The sequence below is a fragment of the Gymnoscopelus braueri genome (genome assembly GCF_963280865.1).
Source record: "Gymnoscopelus braueri genome assembly, chromosome: 10".
NCBI lineage: Eukaryota > Metazoa > Chordata > Actinopteri > Myctophiformes > Myctophidae > Gymnoscopelus > Gymnoscopelus braueri.
Genome location: NC_137611.1, coordinates 13,414,989 through 13,440,796, shown reverse-complemented (window position 1 = coordinate 13,440,796; position 25,808 = coordinate 13,414,989). Strand labels below are relative to the sequence as shown.

The 25,808-nt window shown below is 42.0% G+C and overlaps 1 protein-coding gene across 2 annotated transcripts in view; it reads left to right on the top strand.

The window, feature by feature from the left end:
* The window catches only part of LOC308094238 (protein APCDD1), a 36,195-nt gene extending 20,715 nt beyond the window's left edge, over positions 1 to 15,480 (top strand). The window contains exons 2-6 of one of the 2 annotated variants that reach the window (XM_080440763.1): positions 1,408 to 1,573; positions 3,434 to 3,968; positions 10,855 to 10,965; positions 11,466 to 11,787; positions 13,025 to 15,480. In XM_080440763.1, the coding sequence (XP_080296889.1) occupies positions 1,408 to 1,573; positions 3,434 to 3,968; positions 10,855 to 10,965; positions 11,466 to 11,787; positions 13,025 to 13,497 (1,607 nt within the window). In that variant the 3' untranslated portion in view covers positions 13,498 to 15,480. The remainder of the gene's footprint in view (positions 1 to 1,407; positions 1,574 to 3,433; positions 3,969 to 10,854; positions 10,966 to 11,465; positions 11,788 to 13,024) is intronic. The other variant, XM_080440764.1, reaches the window with a different exon arrangement.
* The last annotated feature ends 10,328 nt before the right edge of the window (positions 15,481 to 25,808 follow it).

The window sequence follows — 25,808 nt, the reverse complement described above, 5'->3', positions numbered from 1 at the left end:
ATGGTAATGCCCAGTAATCTCTCTGTGATGAAAAGAGTAAAATGGACTGAATTAGATCAACAAATGACTTCAAAGTCCCGACAGAACAGAGAGGAGACTCCTAACCATCAGCTTAAACTTCAGAGCAATGATCCTATAGTACACCTGAAGGATCAGCATGTGTTTGCTCTCTGGTTTAGTCATTATAGAGGTGGCTTTGCGTTATCAGGAGATTTGCCTGTAATTAAGTGCCGTAATATGTTTCACAGAGTGGTGCTGAATGAAGCGCTGAGGCAACACCAGTCTTGCGTGACGACAATCTATATTTCCATTTCATCGTCCCGCAATTTGAATGAAGCTAGCACATCGACAGGAATTTGCATATAAATACACCACCTCCATGCTCTAATAAATAAACATAATTTCACACGGGTATCAGGACTATTTCAACTGCCATATTATAGCCTGAATAGCCTCAAAATGAATTCTCATCTTTGCTGGATTAGCATGGATACTGATGCGGTACTCTACGGAATATTGAGGTTATTGATTAACCCCTTCAACATGGCGTCCCTATTTTGGGCATGTCATTATGACATCATGTTATGATCTACAAGCTCACAATTGTTAGTGTGTCTGATGATAGGTCTGCATACTGTAGCACCTTAGCTAAACTATTGGCAGTGGCGGAAGAAGTACTGAAAGTTTTTACTTAATTTTATTTATTTAACCTTTATTTAACCAGTAAAATCACATTGAGACAATAGTCTCTTTTATGAATGTGCACTGGCCAAGAGAAGAGGCAAATAAATTCTGAAACTGATTCTGATTCTGATTCTGATAAATGTTACACAGCTCTGCCAGTAACAACAAATACAGGACATGACAAAGACAAACATATGACATGTAGATAAGTAAAAGTATCAATACCACAATGTAGAAATACTCTGTTACAAGTAAAAGTCTGGTGTTCAAAATGTACTTGAGTAAGAGTATTGGCATCGAAATATACTTAAAGTACCAACAGTAAAAGTACTCATTATGCAGTATGTCCCATTGTATCATGTAGTGTGGGCTATAAAAATATTTTGAAAATGGTAGATCTACAAGCTCAGAACGCGTTTTGAGCTTGTAGATCGGCTATTTTCAAATAGCCAAAGTACATATAGGGTTGAAGTGGTTAATGTGTGTTTTGTAATAATATTCAAAATCTTCAAAGTAACTAGTAACTAAAGCTTTAAAATAATTGTAGTGGTACAATATTTGTCTCTGAGATGTAGTGGAGAAGAAGAAAAAGTCCTGAAAATTGGAAATACTCCAGTCACTTGAAAAATACCTCACGTTTGTACTGAAGTGCGGTACTTGTGTAAATGTACCTTAGTTACTTTCCACCACTGACTATTAAGTACTGTTGTTTTCTGTCCATAGGCTGGGGTGAAGGGTCATCTCTGCACTACACTGACAGCAGGACCAAGACGTTCGGACGACCGGTGAAGGACTCCCAGTGCACGCACATGCTCAAACACCTGCACAATGGAGCCCGCATCACTGTGCAGATGCCTCCCAGCATCGTGGGACACTGGGTGTCAACCAGGTGAATGCTATGCTGTAGTAGTGTAGTAGATTGATTTACTGTATAGGGGGGCAGTGTTGGGAAAAGTACTCAAATGTGTTACTTAACCCATTAATACCTGGAACGCATCCGTGTCACTTTAGGTTTCTTTGGCTATTCAAAAATAGCAGATATACAAGCTCATAGCGCGGCACCGAGTGCCGCGCTATGAACTTGTAGATCTGCTATTTTTGAAAAATGTTGAAAAAAAAAATTGGGATTTTTTTTCAAAAAACTGTTAGGATTTAGAAAACATTTTGAAGAATTGCCTCAGGTCTTAAAGGGTTAAGTAAAAGTGTCAATACTGTCCGCAATGTAGAAATACTCTGTTACAAGTAAAAGGCATGTGTTCACGATGTTACTTGAGTAAAAGTACAAAAGTATTGGCATCAAAATATACTTGCAAAGTACCAAAAGTAAAAGTACAAAAATGTTTGAAAATAGCGGATCTACAAGCTCACAACGCGTCGCAGTGTAGATCCGCTATTTTCAAATAGCCTAGGTATAAAATAGGGCTAAAGTGGTTAATGTATGTTTTATAATGTAATAATAATAATGTACTACTGAAAAGTAACTAGTAACTAAAGTTTTCAAATAATTGTAGTGGAGTAAAAATAAAATATTTGCCTCTGAGATGTAGTGGAGTAGAAGTAAAAGTATAACACTTGGAAATACTCCAGTAAAGTAAAAGTACCTCAAAATTGTACTTAAGTACAGTTCTTGAGTAAATGTACTTAGTTACTTTACACCACTGGCTGTAGTAGTGTAGATTGATTTACTGTATAGGGGACAATACAAATATGATCAATGTATCTCTTTTAGGTAAAGGTCTCTTCTCTGATGTTCAACATTTAAATCTAAACATTTTTTTTTTTTCATTTCTTTTTGGACCAAAAAGATTTGTTGAAGACCAATTTGATTGAAAGTGACATTTTGTTCAATTAGTCATTTTTTTCTTTTTGCAATGAAATTCCATATATACTGAAAGATCATGCTGTTAATTTAACTCTGATTGTGTAAAAATTGTGGCCGTCCACTCCACACCAAGAATGATAATTATAAATGAAGGATAATGTTCAGTAAACATGTTGAACATGACGGGTTGAATGTGACACCCTGTCAATTGGAATGGACTGTGTTTGGCCGGGCAGCGTTTTTCTATCGTTCATCAAAAAGCCCTGAAAGTGATCCCAGCGATATGGTTCAACCACCACTGTCATTATAGTTGTGGTGAGTGGACTCCTCCATCCACTTGAGTTGGAACAAAGTTTAAAACAGTATAATTATAGTTATTGTTATAGTTCTTGCTTGGTGTGGACGGCCCTTTACAGGTCGGTTTTCAATAATCTCAGAGTGATTTTTGCTGTGTATCCAAACACGGACATCTAAATCAGTGGTTCTCAAACCTTTTCATGTCAAGGACCCCCAAATGGATTATTTGAATAAAGTATTTGGCCACGCCCCTCCCCCCGCCCCCCCATCTAAAAACAGAAGAGAAGATTTAGGCCTATGTTAAAAAATGCTAAAATTATTAAACATTTTCCAAACATTTTCGAGATTTTCTTTTTCTTTTCTTTTTTTATGTACAATCTCGCAGCGCGGCACGAAGTGACACGCTGTGAGCTTGTACATCTGCTATTTTTGAATAGCCAAAGAAAATATGGGAAAAAAATGGTTCAAATGATTGTGATGCTGTATTAACACATTTTGCTGGGGACCCCCTGGAACCTCCCCAAGGAGGACCCCCAAATGATCTAATTTACATCATCGCCTTCTCTTGTCTTCAAGCTGTGTGCGTTATTGAACATCTACGCTCTCTCTTTTGGTCTTTTTTCGTCTCAGCTGTGAGGTGAGACCGGGCCCGGAGTTCCTGACGCGCTCCTACCGCTTCTACCCCAACAACACCTTCCAGGCGCACCAGTTCTACTACGGCGACAACCACTGCACCACGCCCACCTACACGCTGGTGGTGCGCGGCCGGCTGCGCCTGCGCCAGGCCTCCTGGATCATCCGCGGCGGCACCGAGGCCGACTACCAGCTGCACCGCACGCAGGTGGTGTGCCACACCGCCACCGTGGCCAAGGAGCTCGGCCAGCGGCTGAACCGCAGCTGCCGGGGCGCCGTGCGCGGCGGCAAGGGCCCCTGGGAGCCCAACATCACCTACGAGCTGTGGAGCGAGGACGGCGGCTGCGACTGCTCGCGGGAGCTCAACTTCGCCATGCACGAGCTGCAGCTGCTGCGCGTGGAGAAGCAGTACCTCCACCAGAACCTGGACCACCTGGTGGAGGAGCTGTTCCTGGGGGACATCCACACGGAGCCGGCCCAGAGGATGTACTACCGGCCGTCCAGCTACCAGGCCGCTCTGCAGAGCGCCAAGGTCAGTCACTGGGCTGGTCTCTCTCTCTCTCTCCGCTAGAGCAGTGCGTGGTTCTCAAAGTTTTTGTTTTTGTTTTTCTCTTCATTTCAAGGGGACCCCCCAGTTTGCATTAAGGCCAGGGACCCCCATAACTCTGAGTGTGTACAAATGGAACCAAATGGACCCGTAAGGGTCCATTTGGTTCCATTTGTACACTCTCGGTGTTACAGAGTTTTGGTTCCATTTGGTTCCTCACCATCAATCATTTAGCCGGGGACCCCCTGGAACCCACTCAATTACCCCTGGGGGTCCCCAGACCCAACTTTGAGAAACACTGCCGTAGAGCAGTAGGTTTTAGACCCCCCCCCCCCCGTGTTGACGATGTTACAGGGGGTCCCCAGCCAAATGAGTGGTAGTTTTAATTAAAATTTCATGATTATACAATTCACTTGAAATTATTACAATACAAAACTATTATGAGTGACTTCTATTCTAACAATGTGTTTCAGTGCCACCACTATGCATCTGTTACTCGTGTACAGCTATAACATTTAGATAATCTAATTTACTCTAGTTTCATTTGAACCAAAATATCTTATCAGGGTCCCCAAGACTAATCATTTGAAATTCCTATTCAAAGTCAATCCGGGGGTCAGTCCATGACATGGAGAAGTTTTAAAAACCCTACCTGAGGGTGTGATAGTACTTTGAGAACAACTCCTTCACTGAGTCATTAGCTGGTACCGAACTGTGGATTGCCACAAAGCTTACACTGTTCGAGATTTCTAGTTAGATAAAGTACAGATACGAGCAGCAAGTGTGATGAAACCTCTTTAAGACAGGTACTGTTATTGTAACACATTTCTTTAGCAGCAATGGGGGATTTGCAGAATAAGGGACTGGGGATCATTTAGAATCACGATTTATTGTGCATATAGTATCTGTATCAATCTGTATTTGACAACATACCTGACACTGAGTTGTTCACTTGTATAGTGTGCCCTGTATTTGACACCATACCCGACACAGAGTTGTTATGGGTTACAAATATTATGTGACCTCCCGGTCAGACTTTTGTGCTTATCACATTTTTGCCATTGTAAGCCCAACACGTCCAGCGACACACACACACGACTCCCTGGTGCACATACCGATCATCATCTTCTAAATCTAATATTAAGAAAGGACCCCATTCATCCGCTGTCCTCGCCGGGATATAATTTCACTGTTTACACTGTCGGAGCAGCAGTTGCTCTGCTGGATGAAATCCTAGAGCGAAGCTTTAGCCGTCACCCTTTACAGAGATTACCCCGCGATGCTATTCAACTCTGCTGTCTAAATAAACAATCCATTTGTACTCGGGGGGATGATAGGGGCCTTGGTATAGCTGATCATAATATAAACAAAGTACGGAGCAGCACTCATCATCGCATCACACAGGCTCTCTCCCAGAGCGCTGGAAGAAGGAACCCCCCCCCCCCCCCCCCTGGCCCACGCAGGGCAACGTGAAACCCCTGTCAGCCTATCTCTGGGAGGGATCAACATGTGGTATTCCTAGAATTTGGAATCATGTGGCCTTTATGAATTATTCCAGAGTGCATACCAGGTCTGATTTCATGCATGCCTGAGGCCCGTATCAAAGTTTACACGCTCTCTTTCTTTCTTCCATTCTTTCTCTCTCTCTCTCCTTTTTTTTCACTCTGAATAAAAGAAGAATAGGATGTCAGGCTGGTAACATTCTGCTTTGTGTCTGGTATAATCAGAGCATTCCAGAAACCATAGCGTGGTGTTGTAGTACTTTTTGGCTAAATACAGACCTGCTGTGAAAATAAATGTCCACTTCAGAGACATGTACTTATATTCTTGTATTGTGTCTTAAAGTCTTGCTTTTAGAAGATGCATGGAAAACAAATGACCAAATGCAGTTTAGTTAACTTCAATCGTTTCCAAAGCACTTTCTCTTTAAACAATTGACACTAGCTATCGTCATAATTTTTTTTTTACCATAACTAACTGGTCCCAACACAGAGGTCAGTCTGTCATCAGCTGTCATCAGGGCACCGGCTTCCATTACTGGCTAATATAAGTGGCAGCGTGTGCAATGGAACAACAATGTGAGATCTCATGGGCGAAGGAAACCGCAGCGAATATATTGCACAACGAGTGGAGCGTGTATTCCTGACTTGCATCGTTCCCGACTTGCATGGCCCCCAAGTAGGAGTTAGGTGCCCTAAGAGCACTGGTTTAGTATATCTTAAATATAATATAATATCTTAAATAAATGTGCAGAATCTCTGTACGTATGTCCGTCCGTCTGTAGTTCACGTATCTCGAAAACCGTTGGACCGCCCGACTTCATACTCCGTGCACGCGTCGCCGGCGACCCGAGGGGGTTGAGAATCCCGGTGTCAAGTCGATCGATTGTCCAGAACCGCCAATCCAACTCTACGCCCATCTATTGTCTATAAATCAACAAATCGCTGCGTCTGTCTGTCTGTCTGTTGGGATTGCAAAACTTGCCTATTGGGGAATGGTTGTGTCCACCATGGGCTGGAAGCCTTCCATGATAGCTCCCCCAGCCCCGTGGCGCCCACTTCCTCCACGAGTGTGGCTTGCTGCTGCACCTGCAGGTGACCTTGTTGCTTTGGAGGCGTTCTGCGTATTCTTCTGACACCAAATGTCAGATTGGTCAAACTGCCCAAGGCTCCAAAAAGACTTTTTTTTACTCCCAAAAACACAGCAACAGCCCTGTGCAATATTTACAGTGCTGACCCCCAGGCCAAAAATAATACTTTGACTTTAACACAAATTAATAAATAATTAAGCTTGGAAAAAATACAGGCAGAAAAAGACAAAACAACTCAGGCGGTATACTAAGGCTCTGCAGCTCTCTGCCCTGGCTGTGGTCTGATATCAGCCCAATACACAAAACTAAACCTCAGCACTTCCCACCTCCCTTTTATACCATGTTGAGCCTACCAAGAGGCAACGAGTAGTAATTAGGAATCAATTAACTCCGACAGATAAACATATAGACACTCACAACAGGAGTGAAAACATATTAACATATTAGTGTTGCCCTCAGTACCTCCCACCACAAACTTACAGTAGATCTCTATTACAACCACCGCTCGAGGTTGTAATGGTTTATTCTTTTTGGAGGGGGGTGGATTTTTTATTCCATGGCAACTATCTGATTCATTAATCTTAAGTGGCATACCCGGGGGCTGGTCCCAAGCCCGGTAGCTCTCTCCGTGCCAAATGTGTTCATTTGTGTCCGTTGTTGTTGGGTCGATCTGAAGCAGTGATGCAAGTGGCAAAGCAGCAGACTTTTGTTGTTGTTGTTGGTTTTTTACGACGAGGGCACATAAATGATTAAATAACAATTATAGGCAATAACATTTGAGTGGGTTTTCAGTAGTTCTGAATAGGCAAAGACATTTTTCCAACAACAGCAACAACAACATGATGCTCGTTTAAATCCTGAAATTGAACCCCTTCCAAAGGGTTGGAAAATAACCACTATAGCAAAAATCTATAGCGGACCGGCTATTATTTTCGCTGTGCGACACCATCATTGTACGACAAAGTGTAAAATAGCGTTTAAGTGGTTAAAGGTTCTATGACATTCATTTTCACTTTTTTTTTTTTTAATGTTTTTTTGGGGGTTTTATGACCTCAATTACACCCAAAAAATCTGAACTTTGAACATACAGTGGATTTTCTGTGGTCTGGGGTTTTCTGAATAATTAGGCTGAAAAGTAATCTGAGTTTGGCCCTTCGGCAGTGAGGTCACAGCCGATTAATCCCGCCCACTCTCCTCCTCGCCCCTCCCCTTCCCTATCCTTTCCTTTGGGGGGGGCGGTGCAGAGGCGATGATTGACAGGCAAAATCCCTCACCAGCGACACCCGCAGGCAAAGATTTCTTTTTTCATTGCAGTTGAAAAGTCTTTAGAAATGTGAGAGAAAAACACCTGCCATGGATCAATGGATTGGAATTTTTTGTTAAAACTTTCTATACACGTTTGAAGGACCATGACAAAGACTTTTAATGTGTGGTAAAACTGAACGTCATGAAACCTTTAATGTATACTTCATCCCATGACCGTGTTGCTTGCCGAAGGAGAAGTGATTTTTCGAGTTAACAAGCAAAGCGCCATCTAAATTAGACCACTGGTTCTCATCGTCGGGTCCAAGTGGACCCTTTGCGGGTTTGTAACTCAGTGTACAAATGAAACCCACGGGTCCATTTGTATACACTCAGAGATAAATTGACACCAAGGATTTTACAGTGTAGATTGGGGTCCCAGTGATAAAAAATCGAATTAAATTAAAAAATACGTATCAAATAGGGGTCCGTGCGGCATGACCTAATGCATATCAAAGTGGGGGTCCTTTAAATTAAAAAGGTTGAGATCACTGAATTAGACTTTAGAACTGTATCGCAAGATGACTTTAGACTATAGGAGAGGTGTTCAGGAATGAGCCCTGCCTGTAGTTTTATAGTGCAGTCAGCAAGTCTCTGTTTTATGAGCTGAGAGTTCCTATAGAGCTGGAACATCTTTTCCACACATGCAATAAGTACCGTACCCCCCCCCCCCCCTCCAATCTCACAGACACTCATACATATGAGCACGCACACGCACGCATACACACACACACACACACACACACACACACACACACACACACACACACACACACACACACACACACACACACACACACACAGAGACACCTCTTCCTATACACATAGTGCAGGATTCATGAGAGGCCTGTTCCATTAACCCCTCACACTGAGGTGGTATATGGACCTGAACAGGAATTATTTCAGCTGAAAGAATGCACCCGAAAAAACCTCCTGCTTTTCCTCCGCTAGGATTGGCCCCTTGTCTCGCAGCCTTTAAATCTCCTCTGCAAGCATAACGTTGTCTGGGGGGAAAAGACAGAGGAAAGGGGGGGATGGGGGGTGGGGGGGCTTGGGGAAGTGGCTCTAAAAACTCTGACCACCCTCAAATAACAAATATGTACTTCCCCCCTTTGCTCCCTGGCCCTTTTGTCTTTGGAACACGTTTGTTCAACGGGGGAATAAATATGTCCGGCTCTCGCGTCCCACGAGGCCCGGGTAATAGTCGTCTCTCTCTCTCCGGTCAGAGCCCAACAGCTGTCTAGTCTGAGGTTCCTTTAGCATCTCTAAGGGCCAATCCGGAGGCTCCGCTACAAATCCAGACATGTCATGCAACGATGAATGTGATTAACGGTCATTTGTGCCTCGACGGGACATCTTTTTATGAATATGAGAGTGAATGAAAGTTAAGAAACGAGTCCCAGTGCCTGGTTCTTCTCGCTGCTGCTGCTCCGTGCTTCATGTTAGAGGCTGCGCTTGTTTCCAGTGATGCCAGATTTTACAACAGAGACAAGCGGTCAGGGTCTACGAAAACCCTATATACATCGACTACTACAAGCTCACAACGCGTCGCATGTGAGCTTGTAGATCTGCTATTTATAATTTTTTTAACAATTTGGAAGTTTTTTGAAACATTTTAAATACACAAATCTTGTATGGGGGGGGGGGGGGTCCCTGGCACCAACTAATTTCAGATGGGGGGGTCTGCGGACTAGTTACATTAATTTGGGGTCCTTGACATGAAAATGTTTGAGAAAACACTGATTTAAACAAATGGAAGCCCAAATAAACTACTACACTTTAGAAACAAGCCCAAAACAACCGCAAACCCGCAACTATACCAATATTTACAAGCGACGTTACAGAACAAAACAAGCCCAAAGTCGCTTATAATAAGGAGACTTGGCAACACCGCTTGTTTCACCCGCCACTCTGTTGTCTGCGTTAGTGTGCCGTCGAGGCATCAGACATCTGTCTTTCTCAGTAAATCATGTGATCGCCCTGAGAAAATTCCAGGGCCTTGTCCGGATTCCATCACTTCTCTTGAGGTTTTCTCACAAAGGAAATTGTTTTTTTCTTTTTTCTTCCTTTTCCCCTCTTTCTCTCTCTCTCTCTCTCTCTCTCGCTCTCTTCACCTCTCAACTCAAGTCCAGCCAAGACATTTGTGTAGATTTCATGACACAATTTCAGAGCGTGATTGATTAAAATAACATGTAACGCTGACAGGCTACACGGATGGCAGAGGGTTTCCGTCTCTGTGATATATCCAATGGCAATCTGAACTCTGCTGTTGCAAACCAACCGACAATACCTCACCGCTGACATGTGGATCATATCAAACGAAGAGTTTAATTCCAAACCAATATGTTCGTTTTTGGAAAAAATAAATGTAAAAAACCTTACCGTCATATTGTTTTTGGACTAAAACTCTTCCATATGTCCATCGGTACATTTTGCCTGTGCAATGAATCAAACTAACCAACATACCTGAACAATTGATGTTAGGGTTTGCTCGATATTACTGTTTTGCAGTTGTCTCAACGATATGGCAATCAGTGGTGGAAAAAGTACTCAAATGTTTTACTTAAAGACGGGGTGCCGTGATTTTCAGTGATTCCCCCCCCCCCCCTAAAACATAATCATCAGGTATTATGGTTATACTAGGAGGAAGATTTCTTTTCAAAAAAAGTGTACAGAAATTGTTAAAATTATGTTTTTATGTGGACACGCCTCCAAATTCAAATAATTGTAGTGGAGTAAAAGTACAATATTTGCCTCTGAGATGTAGTGGAGTAGAAGTAAAAGTATAGACATTTGGAGATACTCCAGTAAAGTAAAAGTACATAAAAATACAGTACTTGAGTAAATGTACTTAGTTACTTTATACCACTGATGGCAATATAACAGCATTACACAGGAGGGTTGTACTTTAACCACATAATCGAAATAGCTTTGAGCTTGTAGATTGTCTAATTTCGCTATCTGTCCTACGATGAATAGGGCAGCTGTGGCTCAGGAGGTGGAGCGGCCACTTGGGAATCAGAAGATTCCCGGGTTGATCCCCGGCTCCTCCTGGCTGACACTGAGCCCCTAACCGCTCTCCATGGGCAGGTTGGTACCTTGTATGGCTTCCTCAGCTCTGTGTGTGTGTGTGTGTGTGTGTGTGTGTGTGTGTGTGTGTGTGTGTGTGTGTGTGTGTGTGTGTGTGTGTGTGTGTGTGTGTGTGTGTGTGTGTGTGTGTGTGTGTGTGTGTGTGTGTGTGTGTGTGTGTGTGTGTGTGTGTGTGTGTGTGTGTGTGTGTGTGTAATGTACTTTGGACAAAGGCGCCTTATAAATTGTACGACTAAGTATATAGGGCATTTAAGTGGTTAACCCATTAAGACCTGAGGCCGTTCTTAATGCCTTCTAAATCAGTAGTTCTCAAACTTTTACGTGCCAATAGGACCCCCAAATGATATGTATTAGGCCGCGCTGTGAGCTTGTGTATCTGCTATTTTTGAGAACCACTGTTCTAAATCCTCAGAGTTTTTTGAAAAACTTAAATGATGTGTGTGAGGTTTTAATGTGTTAATGATGTCATTTTCAAAGGCTTTGTATCTTATCTTTTCCAGAACCACGACCACGGCTGCATCGCCTGTCGCATCATCTACCGGTCGGACGAGTTCCACCCGCCCATCCTGCCGCCGCGGGCCGACCTGACCGTCGGCCTGTACGGCCAGTGGGTGAGCCAGCGCTGCGAGGTCCGGCCCGAGGTCCTCTTCCTCACCCGTCACTTCATCTTCCACGACAACAACCACACCTGGGAGGGCCACTACTACCACTACTCCGACCCCATCTGCCGACACCCCACCTTCACCATCTACGCCCGCGGACGCTACAGCCGGGGGCTGCACTCCACGCGGGTCATGGGGGGAACCGAGTTCGTCTTCAAAGGTATAACTGGGTTTGAATGAAATTCCATTTAGTTTTAGTCATATTTTAGTCATCTAAAATGTTTTACTGTTACTGACTAAAATATCATAAGATTATAGTCGACTAAATCTACAGTTGATTTAGTCGACTAAAATGTATTTTGGCGGACCTTGATGGCGTCACAATGGCTGATTTTACACTTGGTTGCATGCTGAAAATAGCCGATCTACAAGCTGCGACGCGTTGTGAGCTTGTAGATCTGCTATTTTCACAGCGCAACAACTGAGCGCAACCAAGCATAAAATGACTAAAAGGTAGTCGACGAACACTTTTCATCATAGTTTTAGTCGACGAAATCAACACTGGTTTGACAATCGATTGTGTGAAGTAGATCACATGATTGCATTTTACTCGGATACTCGGATTCCTTCCCTGCCTAGGTTGGATCCCTTCCTCCCTTGCCACCCGCTCCCATAAATCCTTCCAATATGGCTCTTAGTATAAAGTTACATTATTCTATCTTGCCTGCAGCTTATTCTAAGCAGCAAAATAACGGATAGAAGAACTTTTGCTCTGAGAGTGTAATAGACCCTACACTCTCAGGAGTAAAACAGGGTTTTTGCAGTGTAGGGACATACATTCTCTTAAGTGGATGTTGTGACTTTCATGCAAGTCACTTCTTGGTTGGCTGTATATATACAATAATAGAACAAGAATGGGAAGATGAACTGAGGTTGGTCTGGAATTGTCAGTGTTGCTCAGTGTGCTCGTGATGACAGGGCAGGGTAGCTATCAAGCCTAAAGTCTAATTTATATGTTGTCTAAAGCTTCATTTTTATGTGTTGCTTGCCAAAAAGAACTGCTCTACAAGCTAACTGTCTGGCAGGCGACTCCCTCGTGCGATGGAGTATAAATTAAGCTTAAATCTGCAATGTGTAATATTCATGTCCTGGAATTCGAACCCAGGTCCCCTGGTGCGAGCACCACATAGTATTCTTTTTAACAGAGTGAGGAAGGCGTGTTATTTCCATTTGAGTTTCATGCAATACCTCTTGTCAACCAGTAGTGGTCCTACCCGACCACAAGATCTAAAATGAAGAGCAGGGAGACCAAATACAACTCTCGTAATTGTGTTAGTTATAGTGTATTAACATACTCTACCGTACAGATTGGTTGAAATAATGTTAAAATAAAGTTGTAAAATCACAGCTTTAAATGTGAACCTGACTCTCTCGCTGCTCTCGCTCTCTCACTCCAGTGAACCACATGCGGGTGAAGCCCATGGACGTGGCCACCACGTCCCTCCTCAACGTCTTCAACGGCAACGAGTGCGGCGCCGAGGGCTCCTGGCAGGTGGGCGTGGAGCAGGACGTCACGCAGACCAACGGCTGCGTGGCGCTGGGCATCCGCCTGCCGCACACGGAGTACGAGCTGTTCCGCATGCAGCAGGACGCCCACGGCCGCTACCTGCTCTACAACGGCCACCGGCCCAGCGACGGCTCCAGCCCCGACCGGCCGGAGAAGCGGGCCACCTCCTACCAGATGCCCCTGGTGCAGTGCTCCTCGAGCAGCCAGCGCTCTGAGCACGGCGCGGGCGACGACTACTACGGCGACGACCGGCCCCAGAGGCTCAGGAACGGATGCAGAGGGCGACGGCACCGGGGCAGAGAGAGAGATGCTGCGCTCGCTTTCTCCGCGCTGGCCCTGACTCTGTTCCTCCGGTGGCATTAGCCCCGGGGAGGCGGCCCGGTGTTTTTTTGTACATAGAGACACAAAGGAGGGAGAACAACGAACAGGGGAAGAGATTCACAAGCGGACTCGGCCCCCAGTGAGATACGTACGTTTGTGAATCCGGTGACGACGCACTTCAAACTTTTCTCCTTTCTCTCTCACTCGCTCTTTCTGCGATGGACACTAAAGGTGAACAAGCCGGAGAGTGAGTGGGAACCAGCCAGTGTCTCCTATGGTGCCTTGTCCTCTGAACTCCTTCCCTGACACCAAACACTTGACACTGCTGCACCACAGTAACTAACTGCACTTTAGTAAAGAGTGGATCTAAACTCTAGACATGTCTGTTTGCACACAGACACAGCTTTCTGAGATGCCTACGACATATATATATCAACACACAATCACCCTCTTGAGAATGTGTTTTATACAACATATTTTTGTCTAACAGAAAATCAATTTATCACCTTGGTACTGAGAGTGGAAAACATCTCTTCTACAATGATCTATGACAATAACCTCCCTATCTTGTGAGGAGATACTGTATGCTTGAGGGACATCAGGATCTTGAGTAAAAAAGGGAAAATGACAGTACACACAGCTTCTTTAGCATAGCTTTGCTGTATGCCTCGATGTAATTGTCAGTAGTAGCACCTGTAAGCAGCTATCTGTCATCTTTTGTACAATGAAATATCACTCACTAAGTCATTCCTGATGCAACAGAACTTCAGCAGAACATGTGCTGTGTGTTCTGTACACTAACCTGATACACTGTCTGACATCCTCATCAAGCACTGTAACTACAAAGATATTGTTTTAAAAATCATTCCAACTTAAGTGGATAGCACACCACAACTATGATGACGACGGTGGTGAACGATATAGTTATAGTGCTTGGTTTGTGGACGGCCTTTGAGTATTTCCACTGCTTGCATGCTTTTCTTCTCCTGCGGGTGTGGTGCAACATTAGCGTTGCTTGTTTTTCCTTTGGAATACAGAGTCATGTACTGTAAAATTGCTTCCAAAACCATAACGACGGAGGCCTGTCAGCCTGCTCTGCTAGTGGGACAGAGGCAAATATGTGTAGTTGTAGCGTGTCCTCCTCACAAAGCACGGCAACATACCCGAGCGGAAACGAGGCAACCTAGAGGTGTGCATAGTTGAGGGAGTTGTCAGTGGAGTGAGTTTTCAGCACCCTCTGGTGGCCAAATTTGCAGGCAGAGTGACATACACAGACAGTCTCATTATAATAGTTCCATAGTTATGAGGCTCAGTGGTGGAAAAAGTACTATTTTTTTTTTATTTAAGTAAAAGTATCAATACTGCAATGTAGAAAGTTAAAGTCTGGTATTCAAAATTCACTTGAGTAAAAGTACAAAAGTATTGGCATCAAAATATAATTAAAGTGCCAAAAGTAAAATTACTCGTTATGCAGAATGTCCCAGAATGTCTAAAATGTATTAAACTATTGGAAAATAGCAGATCTACAAGCTCACTATCTAGATCTTGTAGATCTGCTATTTTCAAGTAGCCAAAGTTTAAATGGGGCTGAAGTGGTTAATGTATGTTTTGTAATAATAATCCAAATCTACAAAGTAAGTTTTCAAATAATCGTAGTGGAGTAAAAAAGTACGATATTTGCCTCTGAGATGTAGTGGAGTAGAAGTAAAAGTATAGAACATTGGAAATACCCCAGTGAAGTAAAAGTAAATCAAAATTGCACTTAACTACAGTTCTTGAGTACTCAGTTACCTTCCACCACTGACTGCAAAACTATACATGTAATGTGAATACATCCTGTTGTGTCAGTATGATCATACTACAGTGCAGTTGTGCAGTGGAAGAAAAAAACCTTTGGGTATATGAACTTCTTTCCAAACAGTAGATCCTGTGTGATAATAAGAAGATCCTGTATACTTCTGGGCTCTCACAAAACACCTTTAACTGTAACTGGACACATGTATAAAGATTTGATACTATTCTTTATTGGTGTCATGTTATTTTTTTTCTCTTTTCGCGGGGAACACAAACAAATTGGCTAAGAAAACATTCTTATCCATACAGTACGTGTTGCTCATAAATCCAGTTGTTTATAGAGAACATATTGTTATTGCCTTTTATGAAGTTTTATGGCTCTCACGGGGGCCTTCTAAAGGTCCTGTGGATGTTTCAGCCAGATGTGAACATACACATATGTTTGAATCTTCATTTTAAAAGCAGCAATCCGTAAGTTCGATGTCCTACCCGGGATTTGAAGATGGTATCTACTGCTTTTCCAGGATGAATCCCTGCTTGGTATGGGGGAGATATTGCACTTATGAACTTCTCAAACGTTTTCATGTCAAAACATTTTCAAAAATAGCAGATCTACAAGCTCATATAGCGTGGCGCTATGAGCTTTTATATCCGCTATTTTTGAATAGCCAAAGTATAAAATATGGTTAAAGTGGTTAAAATGACTGTGACACTCCCCGGACCCCACTTTGAGAACCAATGGTCTAAATTACTCAATGAAAGAGTAGGGAGACAGTAAGTATGTAGGAGTAGTAGCCTGCCAAAGTTTGTACTTTTTCCCCAGTTTAAATGTCCATTGCCATTGACAATGCATTGGGCGTTTAAAGTTAAATATTTCAAAAACTACAAATCATTTCAAGGTAAAACATCTCAAGGATGTATGTCCACAGTAAGGTGGAATTATTTAACTGTGAATGGAGTTTCTAGGTGAAAGTGTTTTTTTGAGGTCCCAAAATCTTCCATCGGCCTCCATTAGAAATCTCTGAACTTTTAAAGGAGTACAATTCTAAAACTATGAAACATTTAAAAGATCCCTTTTCAGGCAAACATGTCCACATTAAGATGAACATTTTAAAGTTTGAATGGGGGACTAGTAGCCTGCCAAAGTTTGTACTTTTCCCCTAGTTTAAATGTCCATTGCCATTGACAATGCATTGGGGCCTATTTCACGAAAGCAGAATTAGGGGTTAAGCCTGGATTTAACACCTATCCTGGCTTAATTTAGCCAGGATTAGCGATGAATCGGTTTCATGAAAGCTGAATTATCCTGCCAGATTAGATTAGCCAGAGCACCCTGGATAAGTTTATCCATGACTCGATTTCCATAGTTACCATGGAAATTTAGCCGTGAAGTTAGCCTGGTAGGGACCAGGCTAACAGCCAAGTTTACTTCATCCAGTGCCTTGTTCTTCAAAATTTTTAACCGTTAATTCAACACATGTGTTTGTATATGGACTCATTTTAATGACCCTGCATTGAAATAAAATGAAATAAATACAATAAGATATCATCAATTTCATTATATTACTGAAATAGAATGTGACCATGAATCATAATTGTTTCACAATGACTCATGTGATATGTCATTGTCACTCTGTTAACACTATAGTTCATATTGTTGTTAGATGTTTGATAATATATTACAGATTTCTTTTTATATTACAAAATGTCTGACAGACTGAAGAGCAAGACACATTATCAATTTCTAGTCCATTTTCTAGAAATTATTTTTGATTTCTTGTCACAAAATAACGCTTCAAGAGTACGAAGAGATATAATGTGAGTGGCTGAGAGATGGTGTAGTGGCCTAAAGATCAGACTCTCCGCATTGAGATTCCATGTTCAAATCCCAGTCCTTCTTTGGTTCATTGCTTTTCAACTTTACTAACTGAAGGCTGACATATAAACACTTCAAAAGTACTAAGAGACATCTGCTGAGAGACAGTGAGAGATGGTGTAATGGGATAGTGATCAGACTCTCAGCACAGAGGTTGCATGTTCAAATCTCAGTTGTCCCATATTTCTATGTTGTAGTTCTTTGAAATTTTCAAGGTCAAAATACAAAAAAGCAAGTCAAAAGCACTAGAAGACACCTGCTGAGGGCTCAAAGGTGCGTTGGCGCAGTGGTGTGGTGCGCTTGATCCGTTGCCTCTGCTACAGACAGTTTGAAGGTTCAACTCCCATGCCATCAATGTACACGGAGGACCATCGGGGCACTGCGTCCCTCCCCTGTTTCCTGATAGTTAAAGGTGGGGGTTTATGACTGAAAGAACTCTTCCCAGCTGAAGTTTTACTAATTAATTAGTATTAGCTTTATCAACTAATTAAAGCAGACACACAGGGTTATTGTAAGTTAAAGGTGTCCCTGAGCAAGACACCCAACCCCTAACTGCTCCCGTCAATTAATAATACATTTCAATTTTTATGAGGTCATATCATTTACAATAATATAATATAATATAATATAATATAATATAATATAATATAATATAATATAATATAATATAATATAATATAATATAATATAATATAAAAGTATAAAGAACACATTAGTCGTGCGTGTCTTTTCAACAGATATGTCGTTACCCACTGGGCACACACAATACAACGCCCATACGCCGTGCATACGCCGTTCATACGACGTCCGAGTCAGACCTCAGTCAGCAGCTGTTTTGCCAAAAATACGTTGAAACGACGTCGACACACGTCTGACTCGGACGTCGTATGGACGGCGTATGCACGGCGTTTGGGCGTTGTTGTATTGTGTGCCCAGTGGGTAGAGATGTCTGTTGAAAAGACACGTCTTTGTGCAACTTGAATTATGGATTTTTTATTGCATTTTAAGTTTTAGATGGCTTTTCCCAACCCCCTAGCCTAAGTGAACGGTGAACACCAATGATATTGTACGTTTATTAAGTGTAATTGAATAATTCATAATTGTCAATTATTGTTTCCCCCCTTCCTATAAATGTAAGGCAAGTTTTAGATTCATCACGCACAAACCTTACATTTCCCCACCAACATAGAAAGAATGCTATCAGTAATTTATCTACATAATGTATATATACACAATAAAAATATGCTATGAATAATTATGTTGTCAGTGAAGCCCTGCATTGACTTTTTTCAGCCAGCAGGTGTCGCGGCAACAACATGAGACCAAAATACTTGATAGTCACGTGACTTTTTGCCTTTTGTAGTCAAATGCATTTGGGTGGGTGACGTGACATGCTGTCCCTGGCTGTCCTCAGTGTCAAACATGTATAAATAAAAAATATATTTGTCAAAAACCTTCTGAATATTGTGCAGGACATTATGCTTCATGTGAACATACTCGAGATTAAAACATCTCATTCCTCATTTCTTCAGAATTTTCAACCAAACATAGTAAAACTCATATGGTGTGACCGTCCCGGCCTTGTTTCTCAAAGTAGGAACTTGAATAAAACTAAGAAAAAAAATTGCTAAAATTATTAAATAAATTCCATACATATAATATAGATGTCTATTTGTGAGCCTAGTCTTTTCAGAATCCAAGCATAATGTTTTCAGTAAGTTCTGATCAAAAAGATTTTGTCCCTCAAACCAAAATCATATTGTGTGACACCATTTTGGGAAATTTCAAGAGAAATTGTTTGGACACCCTTTGGGATAGAGAGGTCCTTCTTCAGTAAGGCTGTACAGCACTTCCCCAACACAACAGCATGACAGGTGTCTGAGGTGAGTTATCATTTAAACTTTTTCATGAAATACCATGTTGTTGGAACTCTGACAAATGCGACTCTTCCGGGTGTCTGTTGGTGTGACACCTTTTTCATTAAAAAAGCTAAAGTTATTAGATTTTAGGGTCATAATTTCATGTAAATCTAGGTTGCATTGTTATAGCTAGCATGTTGTTAGCATGCTAATGTGTAGCTAGTAGCTTCAAGGTTAGCCTAAATGCAGAAAACGTAATATGGTGTGACACTTCATCATAATGGTGTGACATGTCTGCCTGTCACGCCATATGACTTGATTGTCACACCATATGATATGAACTGTATTTTCGTACAGATATAACGATAAATAACAAAGTCCCATGTTTATTTTGTCCATTTAAACATTTGTTTTAAACATGTTTACATACAATCTATATCCACAATAAATTGTGTTTAATTTAGTTTTATTCTGGGATATTTCAAATTCATCAGACAGACCGGGAACCCCTTCACAAAAACTTTCAAATACTGTTTCAATCTAAACATTTTTTTCTCTTTGTCTTAAACTATACATTCCATGTTCTTCTGTCAGTTTGAAGATGGCAAGTACAGAGAGAACAAGGAGATACAGGGAGAAACTGAACTCAGACCCAGCAAAGAGAGAGGAGTTGCTGAGGCGCAGAAAGGAAAAGTAAACAAGAACTATCTGTTGCCATTTGCTGACCATTAGGAAGGTCTGATGGAGATAGGGTCATTGTTGACTCAAAAGGCCTTGGAGCAGATTTACTGAAACATGGCAATACATTATAGCTAAAATGTCAGTGGACTAGAACTCTGTAAGCAGTGCTACTAAGAGGAACGTAGTTATGAAATTAAGAGATTAGACTATGGGTGGGTAATAATGATGTATTGATTCAGGCCAGCAATGAACACTTGCTGGCATGATTGGCTCACCACTGTTAAAATATTCACACTATTCTCTTTGCCTTTCAACAGATACCAAGACAAGAAATATAAGGGAGAAATCCCACAATTCAAAATAAAGACTCTTCCGCCATCACAGAGAGAGAAGCTGAGGGAGTCATGGAGAAATGCCCAACTAAAGTACAGAACAAAACGAAGGAATTTAGAACAATTACTGAACTTGACTCCATCCCCAGATAACTCAATATATGATGGAGAGATTGACCCAAATCCAGCCCCAGATCGAAGTCCAGCCCCAGATCAAAGTCCAGCCCCAGGTCCAAGTCCAGCCCCAGATCAAAGTCCAGCCCCAGATCAAAGTCCAGCCCCAGGTCCAAGTCCAGCCTCGGATACAAGTCCAGTCTCAGATACAAGTCCAGTCTCAGAATCTGAGACTGGACTTGTATCTGATACAAGTCCGGTCTCAGATACAAGTCATGTCCAGGTCCAAGTCCAGTCCAGGTCCAAGTCCAGTCTCAGGTCCAAGTCCAGTGCAGGTCCAAGTCCAGTCTCAGATCCTAAACTAGCACCTCCAGACCAGATGCTGCAGATGAAGAGAGCTCTAAAGAGACTGAAGTCGCAGAACAAAAGACTCCAGGGAAAGCTCAGCGAAGAAAAGAAGAGGGCTGAAAAATTTAAGAAACAATCTGCAAGAAAACAAACTGCCAGTGAAAAATACCACTTGCCACCCAAGAAAAAAATGATACCTGAGAAAAAAGCTCAAGTGGAAGCCTTCCTGCTGTTGGATGAAAACAGCATCCTGCTTCCTGGAAAGAAGGACACTGTTGGCAGGAAAGATAAAAGACAAAGACGAGTGCTGACTTCTTCACTAAAAGACCTTCATAAGGCCTACATGCAAAAATGTGGAAAAAAACACCAACTCTCCTACAGACAATTCATAAGGTATAAACCTTTTTACATCACAGAGGCTAAGTCCAGTGACCGCAACACATGTGCGTGCTGGGAACATGCAAACATCTCTCTCCTAATTGATGCTCTTTCAAGCAGAGGCTTGATCACATCAAAAAGATTGTCAGCACTGCTGTCAGCTATCACATGTGATACTGAAAATGCAAAATGCATGAAACGTGTATGCGCAAAGTGCTGTTATGATGAGCCCAACATGCAAGAACACAACCCAGCTGACACTGCAACATGGGAGCAATGGGAAAAGCAGGATGTTGTAGTGGGAGAGAAAACATACAAGAACTGGGTGAAGAAAAAGAAGACTGGGACAGTGGGAGAACTCACTGATGTGTTCACCCAGAGGCTCAATGTGATTGCAAGTCATCAGCTCAACTGGCTTCATCAGGTGAAGCAGTTCAGGCACATCAAGGAGAACATCCAACCCAATGAAATGGTCTTGCATATAGACTTTTCGGAGAACTATGCGTGTAAACTAAACACTGAGATTCAGGCGTTTCATTTTGGTGGCAATAGGCAGCAGGCAACAGTGCATACCGGAGTTGCCTACTCAGTCAGTAGCTCCCAGTGCTATGCCACCATTTCACAGTCCTTGCGTCATGATGAGCGTGCTGTGTGGGCACACATCAAGCCAGTTATTGATGATTTCCGAGGAAGACAAGAAAATGCAATTGACACCCTGCATGTCCTCAGTGATGGGCCAGCAACCCAGTACCGGAATCGCACAAACTGCTTCCTCATGAGCAGCATTCCTTATACATGGGGATTCAAGAGGGTCACCTGGAACTTTTCAGAGCGTTCCCATGGAAAGGGCGCACCTGACGGTGTGGGAGGGGTGCTGAAGCGTAAGGCAGACATGCATGTCCTCGGAGGCAGTGATCTACAAACACCGAGGGATCTGTATGAGTATTTATACAAGTCCTCCGATACTGTCACTGTCATGTGGATCGAGGAAGAGAAGATATCCACCATGGATGAAATGCTCCCTCCGACAGTGCGTCCAGTGACTGGGATCAGCACTACGCACCAGGTTCTTTCTTTCTCCCCAGGAAAGATATTTTACAGAGACCTGAGTTGTTTTTGCCAGTTTCCTCAGATCTGCACCTGTCACAACCCGCGAAGACTACAGTTTGACCAAGTCTCCCGGGCTGAGGTGCCAGGTGACAAGACAAGTGATGAGTAAGTAACTAAATGATTACCTTTGCCAATTTCCTGAGACCTGTACTTGTACCTGTATAGTGACAATAAAGTAACTTAATGCATCCATTCATTCTTTCTCTTCCTTAACTAAGTGGTGGCCCATCTGAGGAAGTGCCCCCTTCCCAGCTCGGCAGGCCCAAAACAGCCTCCGGAACTCAGTGAGTACAACGTACTTGGCAAATTTGAGGACCTGCTAGTACAATTACATTTTGCTGCTAAAAACATCTCCCTGACAAATAAATGTCTTTCTTTGACTTTAGTGATGGTGGCTCTGCTGCTGAGGTGCCTTCCTGTTCATTCAGCTCGCCCACCAGAGAACCCCAAACCCAGTTAGTAGTATAATCCCTACATATTTACAAAATGTTATGGAGTAGAAGCTAGATATTGCAATCACTGAACTGAAGACAATTAAGTGTGTCACTAACATTTGAATATCTCCTCCTGAAGGTCTTCTACTCAGGTGCTGTACACAAGTGCATCAATTGGAGAGGCCCAAGATGGAATTGAGGATTCAGACACCAGTTCAGATGAATACACAAAAGGACAGTTTGTCCTTATAAAATATGAGGGGAAACCATATGTGGGGCAGATTGTGGACATTAATAAGGAAGGAATGGACGTAAACTGCATGAAACAAAGTGGAAAAATGAAAAATGGTTTTGTCTGGCCAAAGAGGCGTGATTGCATTTTGTACCAGGAGCATGAGGTTGTCTGTGGCATATCACAGCCGCAGCAAGGCAGCCGATTTGCTGCCCTCAATAAATACGACTGGCTGATGTACAACAATACAGTCTAAATGTATACTAATCTAATACTTTTGGACTTTCCCTCCAAGTATGTTTTGACTTCCAGACTTTTACTTGTATTGCAGCATCAATTGATATTTTTACTAAGTAAACAACGCAAGTCCTTTTTCTACCACTGCCGTTAGGTTGGTTTTGATAAAATGTTGGCACTTTGGCTCCCAGTTTGTGTGGCTATGCACCTTATTGTCTCTTGAAGATCCTTCTGCCGTGGGTCGGCACCACTATAAAGACTTTGGTGTGTGTACCATTCCTGTGCACATCCTCATCATCCTTCTAGCTATTACCGGCTCATTAGAAACAGAAAGGCATTATTGTTGACTCACTCGCTAGCTTGTTTGCCTTTGTACATCTGCGTATGGTTGCTTATTATTTTGCAACATCAGGTTGTCAGGCTGCTATGGCCTATAAATCTAGTTTAAAGTTGTCTCTGTGTACAGTATACAGTATAGGCTGTGTTACGACACCCCATATATGGGCATGTTACGTTTGTGATGCCCACCGTCCACATATTTTGTGCCGTACAATACTGTAACTATAAAATAAAGCACAACTAACCTTGAACTGTTAACCTTGAACTGTTAGTCTAACTGATTATTTGTTTCCACAATCGTATCCTGTTCGGGGATATTGAATTCCTTGTTATCCCATGTTAAAGCCCTACAATAATATCCTGTTCAGAGATATTAAGGCCATGTTATTCAATGTAAAAGCAATTTTCCTGTTGCTGTTTTTCCTAAGTAATTGTTTAATCAATCCGTAAAGTTCAGTACTCACTAATAGGTAGGTTAAAACACAGTTTCCTTTGAAACATGAAGATATCATCATACGGTGTGACACTAAATCATTTGGTGTGACGTTCCAAATAGTGAAAAAATCATACCTTTATTAATGATGAAAACAAAAATACACAAATATTATTATTTTAAAATATTATTATAAAAATTACACAAATATTTGTGTAATTTTAGAGAGTTTTGTCACAATAAATACAAAATATGTTGAAAGGCCGACAACATTGAGTGTTGATTGAGTGTTGATTACGAAAATAATATACAGATTTAATACATTTTCACAAAACTATAGTGGATTACAGGTTAGTTATGATAAAGGACTTTGATAAAGGGAGTAACTTAAGAAAGGTGTACTCCATTTTCATTTTATAAACAATTATTGTCATGTCACACCATATGACGATTTTAGGCACAAGCACAGCAAAATGCTGAATAAACTCTGATTTCAATAAAATATCTAAAAACAAAATATGTTTCCATAAAGATGAGAGTGAGTAGAACAAAAGTAAATCATTTGTATTCCTGTTATTTAAAGGTTTTTAAAAAACACTTTTTTTGGTGTGTCACGTCACTGACCCATTTATATAATAATAATAATAATAATAATAATACCAGCTAATGTCCCTGCCCCAGTTGACATCCTTATTTTTTAACTCTATGGTTGATGGTAGTTAATGGAACCTCACTCATACCTGCCAACCTCAGACCGTCCGATAACGTCCCCCCCCAGGACATTTTTAACAGAGTAGATGTAATTTCCAGATTTAGGGAGTTTGACACTTTTATCAGGCTTTACTTACATAGGATCCATTAAAAAGTTAAAAGTAGCTATAAAAGAGCCATATTAAATAATAACATTTGGCTGGGGACCCCCTGGAACCCCCCCAAGGACCCCTGGGGTCATTAAATCATTTCAACTTTGGTACTTGGTACTTTTCTTTGAAAAAAAACAAGACTCGCGCAACAAAAATCGTCAAGACACACCATCTCCGGTTTACTTCCCGTATCTGCATAGTCTCGCGTCTCGCGTCTGCGTGAAGTGGGCGGACGCCTTTTTAGGAGACCGGAAGCAGGCCCACTTCACGCAGATAGCTACGCGAGAAGCGAGACTATGCAGATACGGGAAGTAAACCGGAGATGGTGTGTCTTGCCAAATTATGTTGCGCGAGTCTTGTTTTTTTTCAAAGAAAAGTACCAAGTACCAAAGTAGAAATGATTTAATGACATCTTTTGAGGTTTTTAAGGTTTTTTAATCCACCATCAATCTTCAAACTTAACCAAAATTCGACGTTGATTTAACAACTTTTGCTATCACAAGGTATTCTTCATTTTACATATGGTCCAGTATATTATTAATTCATATCAGTCACTGTATTCCAGTGGGGCAAGGCAGCCTACTGTAAGTCTTAAACAAAATATATAAAACATAACCCTAACCCTCAACAGTGGGATAAAATCAATATGGTAACGTCTTATGCAAATGAGCCATGCGGTCGAATGTAAACAAACCGCTAGTGCAGTCTGGATGACCGTCATGGATGAACTTCAACCTGGTGTTTGCACTTTCTCCATTTTTGACCCGTTAATTCATCTACATAAATGTTCGGATTTCAAATATAACGTTTTTGACCCTGGCGAGGGTGCGGCACTCGGTGTCGCGCCTGTCATAATCAATCACCTGGTCTGGGCCATCACCTGTACTCACCTGGCATAAAAGGGGCTCTGAGAGCAGCTTGAGCCATTCATTACTAAACTACAACATGAAGATACCACCGCTGAAGAATTGATTGATTGATTATACTTGCATATTGTTTTTATTAACGTTTTTCAGTTTTGTAGTCAGTGTGTGTAGTGTTGTTGTTAACTTGTTTCCCCCAAGATTTTGCCCCTAGTACATTACATTTGCGCCTGCCCTATATGTAATTCCTGGGAACGCCACTGTTCCATGAGCTGCTGCAGTGCTGCTGTTCAGCCACAGAGAAGGGGGGGTCAAACAAAAAGGGTGGAATCCCACAAAATAGGAGAAATGGAAGAACAGGAGTTGTCCAGGAGAAATGGTCAAATAACAGGAGTCTCCTGGTGAAAACAGGAGAGCTGGCAGGTATGCATTATGCACCCTGCAGCTGCCAAGGAATAGA